The sequence below is a fragment of the Leopardus geoffroyi genome, chromosome B4, assembly GCF_018350155.1.
Source record: "Leopardus geoffroyi isolate Oge1 chromosome B4, O.geoffroyi_Oge1_pat1.0, whole genome shotgun sequence".
In the NCBI taxonomy this organism is placed as follows: domain Eukaryota; kingdom Metazoa; phylum Chordata; class Mammalia; order Carnivora; family Felidae; genus Leopardus; species Leopardus geoffroyi.
In genome coordinates, this window is record NC_059341.1 from 56,158,807 (window position 1) to 56,170,965 (window position 12,159).

General features: G+C 36.8%; 1 protein-coding gene across 2 annotated transcripts in view; it reads right to left on the minus strand.

The window, feature by feature from the left end:
- Nucleotides 1–1,309: 1,309 nt before the first annotated feature.
- ST8SIA1 (ST8 alpha-N-acetyl-neuraminide alpha-2,8-sialyltransferase 1) overlaps nt 1,310–12,159 on the minus strand; it is a 150,727-nt gene continuing 139,877 nt past the window's right edge. For both annotated transcript variants that reach the window (XM_045467235.1, XM_045467237.1), the window contains one exon: nt 1,310–2,355. In XM_045467235.1, coding sequence (XP_045323191.1) covers nt 1,869–2,355 — 487 coding nt within the window. In that variant the 3' untranslated portion in view covers nt 1,310–1,868. The remainder of the gene's footprint in view (nt 2,356–12,159) is intronic.

Here is a 12,159-nt window from a genome sequence, read left to right on the forward strand (position 1 = left end):
AGCAAATCAGTTCTACAAGATATCAATACTCTCAAATTCTTAACTTTCCAAATATCAGTATAATCTGTGTTATGTCAACCAGTCATTTTTTAACAGCTGATTTCTATAATAACCTCAATATTTACTCTTATTTAGAAATTGCCTATTCCAATGATGTTGAATTTTTCCAAGGGCTTCGTTGACTCAGTATCTTTTAAATTAACCCACCAAAAACTGTCACCTGTTTTAATTTATGTGGTATACTAAGTCTCTACCATTAAAAATGAAGCAGAACTTTTTGACATAGTTTGCTTACATTCTGATGACATTTAAAAGAATGAAAAGAGTGATTTCTAGTGTCTCCCTTTAGATTAAGGCATTCCAAAGCACAAAGACAACGAGAGGCCTCTTTTATCTTCCTCTTACATGTAAACACATTTGGCTGCTTGTAATCTGTCAGTAGAGTTTGTTTGCAGTGTGAAAGCTGATGTAAAAAGCTTTCGGAGTAGCCTTACCTGCTACTACCAGGGGAATCAACATCTACAAATTCACATCCCTTTACTTGTATGAATCATGCCTTGTGTCACCACCCTCAACACAAGGTCCATTCATGAGATGTTAGGGAGAGTCAGAATGAGTAAAACAATTCTGCTCATTTGGGGTAAGCATTTGGGGGTGACGCTGGTGTGAGCACTATGAGAAGCAGCAGTAAGCGGCCTGTCTTTTATCAAGGTGAGGTGGGTAGTTCATAATATACATTTGTAGCTCTTTGACAATGGTACAGATTTTGCCATACTAGGTCATGTGGGTTCAGCTTTCCTACTTGTATGGGAATGAGCTTTGTTTACCTGTGTGTATGTGTGTGTGTGTACATAAATATATGCATGTTTTGTTTGCATGTATCTTGGAGTGAATAATATACAATGGTAGATAGAAAAGGGATGTGCCCTCCAGTCTGTTTCCAGACTAAACCTTACATCATTGTGCTTTACTTCATCTCTGAGCATTAAATTAGGAAGACGATTATGCCAATTTGCAAATAAATAATGCACTCATATTTGCAGCCTTTTTGCACTGAAATAACATAATAATACAAATAGGCTTAAATAATGCAGGCCTAAAATGGAGTTTATGCCCTCAATTCTGAGGAGAGAAAGTATCTCACATTATCCAGACTATGAACCAACACAGTCTAAATTCTACAATGCTTCATTCACATTGTCTAAGTAGATTTGACAAAAGGAGAGGAAGCAATTCTTATTTAACATTTTTTAAATGGAAGGAGACTAAAGTTAACATAGACTTGGTTCAACAAATCACAATAACTAGCTGTAGTGTTTCGTATCTTTATTACTCAGTAAGGTTTTTTTTTAATCTACCTCATCACCCACTCACTGCCCCTCAATAGGGCAAAAATAAATATTAATTTTTTAAAAACCTATGTTCTATAATATACGATAGGTTTTTTTTAATCCAGATTGTGTTGATAATCAGTAACACTTTGCCCTGGCATTTCCTTTACTCTACCTTGATTAATTGCTCAGCCTCAGCAGCTAGAGTTCTGTTTTGTTTGTGAACTGCACCTTCTAGATCAGAACCATGTAAATGTGTTTCACCAACATTACTCCATACACCATCAGTGTGTTACTAGTTGCAAATCCACAATCTGCTACAAAATATTTCATAGGATGTTTCATTTCTTGTTTGTCTTCCAAGCCATCATCAAAGTAGAGTTTCTCTTGGGGGTTTGTAGTTGTTTTGTTTTGTTTTGTTTTGTTTTTCCAAGTGGCCCATGTGAATCCATGAAACGACTTGACCATTTCCTTTTGGAGCCATGTAAAAAATCTAACAAAAATACCCTGGCTCAGTTCTTTCTTTTCCCATGGTCCCTAGGAAGTGGGCTGGAGTGGAGTGTCTTCACATGGGTCTAGCTGCATTCTCAGTGCACCAATTTTATGAAGATACCAGAGCTGGAGAAATTCTTCTGGCATGGCATGGAAGCCAGAAAAGGGCAAGACATTATCATAGTAGTGGTGGCTGATAGGCTGTTCATGCATATTCACAGAGAAGGGCCAGAAACCATAGATGGCTACCTCTTCACAGAGGCCCAGAGCTGCACTCACCAAAAAAAGTCCTGTGGACAGGCGCTTGGCATGGATTCCCCTACTCTTCCAGAACTTTCCAATGCTACGCAGAAAGTTGGGGTTGGCAAAGAGCACTGTTTGATTGGCACCAACATCTGACAGTGTATAATAAACCCGGAGGGATGGCTCTGTTCCTGTTTTCATAGAAAAAGCAGGCATGTAGATGTAACTGTGGTTATAGATTTTCATGTTGTCCACAAATGTCTTCCTGGACCACAGCAGATTCTGAAACCTATTAAAGAGAAGAAGTCAATTAAACCTGAAGAAAAGGAACTCATCAAAACCCACTCTATTCTTCTGATGGCCCTGATAGTTCACATTATCTCGGCAGGAGGGAGGCAGAGGACATGAAAACGATGAAAAATGCTTCACTTGTATTTAAAATCCTCCTTGATCTGGGTGCCTGGGTGGCTTAATCGGTTAACCATCTGACTTCAGCTCAGGTCATGATCTCACAGTTCGAGCTCCAGGTTGGGCTCTGTGCTGACAGTGTGGATGGAGCTTGGAGCCTGCTTTGAATTCTGTGTCCCCCCCCTCTCTCTGCCCCTCCCCCACTCACATTCTGTCTCTCTCTCTCTCTCTCAAAAATAAATAAAAAAGTTTAAAAAATTAAAATCTTCCTTCATCTTACCAATTATCTCTCATCAAGTTGCTTGGCTTCTGCCAAACCTAACATCTTAAATTCTGATTAAGATTCCTTACCAGAATTCCCTCTGAACTAAAATGCACTGTATATTTTGTTCTCCCAGAATTTTTTGCCTGGAATGTAAAAATGGTTTAATACTCATAAATTCACAAAGGGTTTTGGTTATTGGATAGGATTTGGATAAAAACTACTTGTCCAATCTGATATAAGCACAGGACTGGTTTCCTCATCTGCAAATCAAAGGAACCACCTTGACGATACTTCTTCCCATTGAAATTCTATGATAGTAGAAGTATTCAGATTAACTGAAATATTATAACTATAATTTTACACTGAAAAAAAGACTCGTTACTACTATCAAATGATGCTGACAGAGTTGACCACATTGCTTGCTCCAAAGAACTCTTTTTTCCTATGTTCTTTCAGTTTGGGTTCAATAAAGAGAGGATCTCTGGTTCAAGTGCATTCAACTAAAATTGATGGTATACATCCTATGGGTCAGGTACTGGGGAGTTAAAAATTTAATGACCCAATTTTTGGTCTCAAAAAATTCAAGTCCAATTGCAGGAACAAAAATATAAATGAGTGCAACATAATGCGGTAAATGGAACAGTTGATATTTGTATAAAGTACTGTGGAATACAGATGAAAAAATAATTAATCCTGCCTTGGGAGAGGAGTGGAGCCTGAGAAAGCTACAGACAGGGGATGACACTGAGTCCCACACCTCCTGTGGGGAACAACATGAAGAATAGCAACTAAACTAGAAGAAACACTTTGGTCACAGGCAAGGGTAAAAGTGTACTGACACAATAATGAGGATTCTGTTTCCCTGGAAGGTGGGAGATGGGAATGGTAGAGGTAGTGGTTGAAGATAAGACATGTTGCAAAAAACCTCATATGTCTCTAATTTGTTTGGACTTCATTCTGCAGCGATGGGGAAACTTTACAGCAGTGGGTACTCACAGCACTTACTATTTGCATTACAAATATTTCATAATTTGTGTAGTTGTCAGTCTGTGTTAAAAAAGGTAACTCTGGTGATCTGGGTACGGAAGAGGCTGGTGACTTGGAGAGCAGTTAGGAGGTTGTTGACATAGATCAAGTATAAAAAGAGAAAAAAGACAATGAACTACACTAGGGTCTTACCACTTTTGTTTTCTTTCACACAGGGCACTCACCCATCTTACGTTATGTGCAGGTAGAGCAGAAGCATCTAAGAATAGAATGGAGCCATAACATGTTGGCAGGCTTCATCATAAACACGTGAAATTAAAATTCTGAGTAAATAAATCCACAGGATTTTATGTGCAATCAGTGTCATTAACTCTGCCTGCCAAGAAAGGAGTATTCCTTAAGCAATTTTCCCAAAGGAGGAAAATTGCCCAAGTTTTCCTCATGTCCTTGATTCAGCAGCCTGTTTTAGCAAATTTGTCTAGGCCCTGACAAACAGAAAAGAGGTAACAGGGTTTTTAAGTGGAATCACTCTATCCTAGAAGAAACCATGGAAGCACATTTAAACATATTCTGGAGCTGGACCAGCCTGACCAACACAAATTCCTCCCTCCCAACTCTACTAAGTTGTGCTTAGTGATTCTGATGAGAGTGACCCAGGATGCTCACTCCCTGGTGATTCTGATGCAGGTGTCCTGTGGATAGACTTATTTAGAAGACCAAAGCCATCCAGGTAAGCTGTCTGGCTCTCTGTATCTATCTTCAACATGTCTTTCTTTACATCTTCTAATTTTATCCTTATTGCAATTCTAACAGGGAGAAGAGCTCCCTCTTCCTTTCTGTGTCTTGGGACAAACCGTTTCATACTTTCTAAAGAACTCATGTTCTAAAGTGGATCTCCCCTCTTTAAAACATTTAATCTTTCTGTCTCCACCAAATTATTCCCTTCTATCTTCTAAACATAGTTAGAACTTAGTATGAGACACTTCGCCATATGCTTGTACTGGTTCCCAAGCTAGATTCTAGATTTTCATTTCACCATATCAACATTCTAGAGCAATTAGTCTACTTCTATCGGTTCCCTTTCTTGCTTCCATTTCCTCCTTATTGCTGTGCAGAATGGGTCCTATTCCACATCACTCTGCTGGCTAATAGAATTTATCCCTATCTTTGTAGTGGACTACACACTAATGAGAATTACAGACAGCTCCAATAAAATCAGGGAAATTGATTTTGTGTTCCCTGCCTTAAAGCTGACTGATTATTCTTGAAGAGGGCAGTCTTCCTTGAGTTTTAACTTTGAAAAAGAACACACATCTTGAATTTACTATAGGCTTAATTTTTTGTCAATGTTAAAGAACCAGCCTACATGTACCATTTTGTTATTTTTACCTACCCCATTCTTCCACAAATGACCTTATCTAAGAACTTAATTCAACTCAATACTTATTTATGGTACACCTAATATATTTAATGCTATCCTGATCAAGAGCTTAATAAGGGTGGCTTGAATTTTACTAACATTAAAAAATGCAACTAGAGGGGCGCCTGGGTGGCTCAGTCGGTTAAGCGGCCGACTTCGGCTCAGGTCATGATCTCGCAGTCCGTGAGTTCAAGCCCCGCATCAGGCTCTGTGCTGACAGCTCAGAGCCTGGAGCCTGTTTCAGATTCTGTGTCTCCCTCTCTCTGACCCTCCCCTGTTCATGCTCTGTCTTTCTCTGTCTCAAAAATAAGTAAACATAAAAAAAAAAATTAAAAAAAAATGCAACTAGAATTATAAAGAGTAGTGCTCCAGCTTATCTTTCCAGCCTCATACTCAGATTCTCTCTATACCCTCACCCTATGCTCCAGCCATCCTTGTATGTGCACCTGTCCTCATTTTTTACAATGACAGTTTCCTTTTGGCTCATCCATTCATTGCCTTGGTGAAGTTCTGCTTAAGCATCAAGACTCAGACTTCTCCTTCTAAAAATTATTCATTCTTTCCTTCCAAGTTAAGCTTTCAGAGCAGTCTTCTTGGAACTTCTAGTATGGACTGATTCTACCCTCCAAGACTGTGTCCTCCTTGAAGACAAGTGAAAATCCTATTCATCTTTTGATTTTTACAACTTAGCTCACAAAGTTGTGTACTATATAAATGGAAAACTGTTAAATTGAAAAAAAGAAGAAAATGAAGTGAGATTGGCCAATGAATTATTAAAAATAGAAATGATTAAATATATAATGAATATGGGCATGAAATATAAAAATGTATCAACAAAAATACAGCATTTTATAAATAAATTTAATACATGATAATAAAGCAAAAATCATTGAAATTTTAAGCAATTAATATCAACTAACTACTTAACAATTTGAAATTTTAAGGGGGAATAGATTCATATTTGACAAGAAAATTCAAGATAAGTAAGATAAACATTTAAAGTTTATTCACAACTGTGAATTTATCACCCATTTGCAAAATATCTTTCTACAAAGGAAAATATTGACAAAATTGATTATGTCAAGATGTGAAATTTCATCACCATGAAAATAAGATAACTAAAATAAAAAGGGAATGATGACACTGGGGCACTTGGGTGGCTCAGTCAGTTAGCATCTGACCCTTGATTTCAGCTCAGGTCATGATCTCCTGGTTTGTGAGATCAAGCCCCACATCAGGCTCTGTGCTGACAGCATGGAGCCTGCTTGGAATTTTCTCTCCCTCTCTCTCTCCCCCGCCACCTCAAAAATAAATAAATAAACTTTAAAAAAGGGAATGACTCTGAAAAATATTTTCAACAAATAGAAATATAGAAGCTCAATACTGATACTACTATAGAGTCTGATGATATTGATATACTGACATGAAAATGGACAAAAGCATAGATAAGTAATCCAAAGGGAATTGCAAGTAATGAAAAGGGTTAAATTTTCAGCTTCAGTTCTAAACTGAATAGAATAAGGAAAGCTAAGGGTCCAGTTCTTGCCTCTTACAGCAAGTCTCTAGACATGAAAGAAAATATATTTTTAAAGATCTGTATCCACCTTGAAAACAAAAAAGGAAAACCTTCAATGAATCCCCAAATCTGAGTTACCTCTGAAAAACAAAGTGCTTATAGAAAGAAACCAGAGCATAAGCTAATTTGCTGAGCATTGCTCTAAAAGGTAGCAGTGCCCCATGCCTAAAGGCAGAAAATACTGAGAAGTTGAGTGTCTTGGAAAAATCAACAAGGTTATTATTGAGATTATGTGCACTAGAACATTCAAGTAGATTGAACCCTAAAATCTTGCACTGGTCAATTATCACTGTGGGTAGCATGAAGAGAATATGAGCCTCCTGGGAGAAACAGTGACTCTGTGCCCAGAGCTGGCCCAGTCCAGGGGAAACTGAAGATTCTTTTCAACTCATACAATATTGGTAGTCAAGCTTATAGTTCCTAAGTAGAATATTGACACTGGTCCAAGAGAAAAGACATATAATGACATTTGGGCATCACCCAGAAGAAAACCACCTTGCTACCCTCTCAACCAAGGGTAAAGCCTACCTGTGATAGGTTCAGTCTCTGCATAGAGCTTCCAGTTGTTAAACAAGAACAGATAGCTAAGATCAGAAGATGCTGAAGGAAAGACTCCACTATGAGAGAGAACAAAATGGAAGAATAAAAGAACTCACAGGAAACCAGTATCATTCAAGGGACAGAAGAAAACTCTTAAGATCTGTAATGGTTTGTTTAGTAATATTAATCGCTTACTGCATTCATTAAGTAAGACTAGGATGCTACAAAACGAAAAACAATATTTAGGTAACAAGAAACAGCTATTGGCAATTTAAAAAGATAATTAATGAATTCTGGTAAAGGAAATCTTCAGGAAAACAGCTACAGAGCAGCCCAGAAGCCTATCAATCAGATTCTAGTGGAAGGAAAAAGGCACTTCCTGAAAGAATGTGTCAACAACAAAAAAGTGCCTCTGATAGACTTACATGTTGAGAGTATTGAAAGAAGATTTATAGCTCTAATGGGAGTCTGGAGATGAATTAGTGACTGTTGAGTGGAAAGCCTTTCTTTGCTTTGGAGAAAACTTAACAGGAAAAAATTAAGAATTGAGCAGGATATCAAATACTCATAAAATAAACTTTTTGTCTCAGATGTGAACAGTAAAGTAAGCACTGACTATTAAATTAACTGTGATAAATCTTAATTGAGAGGTTAGGAAAGTGTAAGTATGAATGGAGGAAAATGCTGTGAATGGCACTTTAAGAGAGAGAAATCTTTATTTTTCCATAAGAAATCAATAGATAAACTGAAAAGTTAAAAATTGTAGTTAAGCACACTGCTTTAAAGTCCAACAAGAAACATATGAAAGTCAAAATGCTCTAAGTTTTTGAAATTATGCTGACTTCAGATACAAGAGACAGTCGACTTTCATATATTTCATACTTTCTCTTGGAATTTTAAAGTAATTACATTTTTCTACAGTACTTTGAAGCATAAATTTAAAATATATATCAATAAATTAATATCTCTCACTTGTGCTCGAAAAAAAATTAAAAAAAGTAAAACACAACAGGAGAAAAATCAACTAGAGAAGATGAATCTCTTAGAACATTATTTGAGAAAATGTGAGACAAGTTTCCTTCTTTCCATGTTAAGTTTTGCCACACTAATTGATTTTAAAACTATGTACATGTATAATTTTGGTAAAAATGGGGATTAAATTTTTTTTAACATTTATTCTTTTCTGAGAGACAGAGAGAGACAGGGCATGAGCAGGAGAGGGGCAGAGAGAAGGGGAGACAGAATCCGAAAAAGGCTCCAGGCTCTGAGCTGTCAGCACAAAGCCCAATGTGGGGCTCAAATCCGTGAATTGTGAGATCATGAGCTGAGCAGAAGTCAGATGTTTAACTGACTGAGCCACTGAGGCGCTCTTAAATACTGAAGGAGAATAACAAACTTGGAGGACTGACGCTACCCAACTTCAAGCTTCCCTATAAAGCTACAATAATCAAGACAATGTGGTTCTGGTAAAAGAATAGACAGATCAATGGAACAGAACAGAGAACCCAGAAACAGACCCCATAAATACAGTCAATTGATCTTTGACAAAGGAGCAAAGGCAATACAACAAAGATAACGTTTTCAACAAATGGGTGCTGAAACAAGTGACTATCCACACGTAAAAAGTTGAATCTAGACACAGACTTTATGGCCTTCACAAAAATTAACTCAAAATGGATCATAAACTTAAATGTAAAATGCAAAACTATAAAACTCCTATAATATAAATGAGAAAACTTAGGTGACCTTGGCTATAGCAATAACATTTTAGATATAAAACCAAAGGCATAATCCCTGAAAGATATAATTCATAAGCTGGAATTCATTAAAATTAAAAACATCTCTGTGAAAGACAGTGTCACGAGAATGAGAAGACAAACCATATCCTGGGAGAAACAAGTGCCCAAAAGACACAGCTGATAAAGAACTGTTATCGAAACTATACAAAGAACTCTTTAAATTCAATAAGAAAACGAACAACTTGATTAAAAAATGGGCCAAAGACTTCAACAGATGGCAGGTAAGCATATGAAAAGATGCTTTGCATTGTGTATCCTTAGGGAAATGCATATTAAAACAGCAGTGAAGTACCACTAGGTATCTACAAGAATGGCCAAAATCCAGAACCTGACAACACTGCCTGTGAGGATATGGAGCAACAGATACTCTCATTCACTGCTGGTAGGAATGCAAAATGGTACAGCCACTATGGAAGACAGTTTAGTGGTTTCTTACAAAATTAAACATACTCTGATAAGATCCAGTTATCATGTTCCTTCATTTTTCCCAAAGGCACTGAAAACTCTTGTCCACACAGAAACCTGCACAGGCATGCTTACAGCAGCTTTCATAACTGTCAAAATTTGGAAGCAATCAAGATGAATTGTTAAGGTGAGTGGATAAAGAAACTGTATTATATCCATATAATGGAATATTATTCAGCACTAAAAGGAAGTGACTTATCAAGTCATGAAAAGACACAAAGGAACCTTAAGTGCATATCACTGGGTGGAAGATGCAAGAATAGTTCAACATTTGTAAATCAATCAATATGATACACCACATTAACCAAATGAAGAATAAAAACCATACGATCATCTCAACAGATGCAGAAAAAATATTTAACACAATTCAACATCCATTTATGATAAAAACTCTCAAAAAGCAGGTAAGGAAGGAATGTACTTCAACATAATAAAGGCCATATATGAGAACCCCACAGCCAATATCATTCTCAATGGTGAAAAGATGAAAGATTTTCCTCTAACATCAGGAATAAAACAGGGATGCCCAATCTCACCAGCTTTATTCAATTTAGTATTGGAAGTCCTGGCTAGAGCAATTAGGTAAGAAAAAGAAATAAAAGGCATCCTAATTGGAATGGAAGAAGAAAAACTATCACTATTTGCATATGACATGACATTACATAAACCCTAAAGACTCCATCAAATAACTGTTAGAAATAATAAATAAAATCAGTGAAGTTGCAGGACACAAAATCAATCTACAAAAATCTGTTGCATTTCTTTACACTAATAACAAACTATTAGAAAAATGTTAAAAACAATGTTATTTAAAATTGTATCAAAATGAAGGGAGTATCTAGGAATAAATTTAACCAAAAAGGTGAAAGACCCGATATTGAAAACTACAAGACATTTATGAAAGAAACTGAAGAAGACACAAATAATTGGAAAGATATTCTGTGCTCGTGGATTAAAAGAAATAATAGTCACAATGTCTATACTACTCCCAAACAACATACAGATTCAATGCAATCCCTATCAAATTCTAATGGTATTTTTCACAGGAATAGGACAAATAATCCTAAAATTTGTATAGAAGCATCAAAGACCCCAAGAAGCCAGGGAAATCTTGAGAAAGAAGAATAAAGCTGGATGCATCACGCTCTGATTTCAAAATATATTACAGGGTAATTAAAACAATATAGTAGGGGCGCCTGGGTGGCGCAGTCGGTTGAGCGTCCGACTTCAGCCAGGTCACGATCTTGCGGTCCGTGAGTTCGAGCCCAGCGTCGGGCTCTGGGCTGATGGCTCAGAGCCTGGAGCCTGTTTCCGATTCTGTGTCTCCCTCTCTCTCTGCCCCTCCCCCGTTCATGCTCTGTCTCTCTCTGTCCCAAAAATAAAAAAACAAACAAAAAAAAAAACAAAAAAACAAAAAAACAATATAGTATTAGCATGAAAATAAGTACCTAGATCAAAGAAAGAGAATAAAGATCTCAAAAATTAACCCATGCATAAATGTTCAATTTACAACAAAGGAAGGAAGAATATATAATGGTGAAAGAACAGTCGCTTCAATAAATAGTGTTGGGAAAATTGAACAGCTATATGCAAAAAAATAAAACTGGACCACTATCTTACACCATACGTAAAAATAACAGATAACGAATTAAAGACTTGCATTTAAACCATGAAACTCCTAGAAGAAACCAGGCAATGGGGCGCCTGGGTGGCGCAGTCGGTTAAGCGTCCGACTTCAGCCAGGTCACGATCTCGCGGTCCGGGAGTTCGAGCCCCGCGTCAGGCTCTGGGCTGATGGCTCAGAGCCTGGAGCCTGTTTCCGATTCTGTGTCTCCCTCTCTCTCTGCCCCTCCCCCGTTCATGCTCTGTCTCTCTCTGTCCCAAAAATGAATAAACGTTGAAAAAAAAAAAAAAATTTAATAAAAAAAAAAAAAAAAAAGAAACCAGGCAATAAGCTTCTTGACATAGGTCGTGGTGATGATTTTTTCAATCTGTCACCTAAAGCTAAAGCAACAAAAGCAAAAATAAACTAGTGGGACTACATCAAACTAAAAAGCTTCTGCACAACAAAGGAAGCCATCAACAAAATGAAAAGCAATTTACTAAATGGGAAAGCATATCTGCAAGTCATTTAACCAATATGAGGCTAATATCCAAAATATATAAAGAACTTATAAACTCAGCACAAAAAACTTCTGATTAAAAAATGTGCAGAAGATCTGAATATACATTTTTTCAAAGGAGACTTACAGATGGCCAACAGGTACATGAAAAGATACTCAACATCATTAATTGTCAGGGAAATGAAATCAAAACGAGAATAAGAAATCACTTCACATCTGTTAGAATGGCCATTATCAAAAAGATAAGAAATAACAAGTGTTAATGAGAATGTGGAGAAAATAAAATTCTTGTGTACTGTTGGTGGAAATATAAATTGGTGAAACCACTATGGAGGACAGTATAGAGCGTCCTCAAAAAAATAAATAAATAAAAATAAAAATAGAACTACCCAGCAATTTGCCTTTGGGTATTTATCCAAAGAAAACAAAAACACTAATTCAAAAAGATATATGCACCTCCATGTTCTTTGCAGCATTATTTATAGTAGGTAAGGTATGAAAACAACCTCA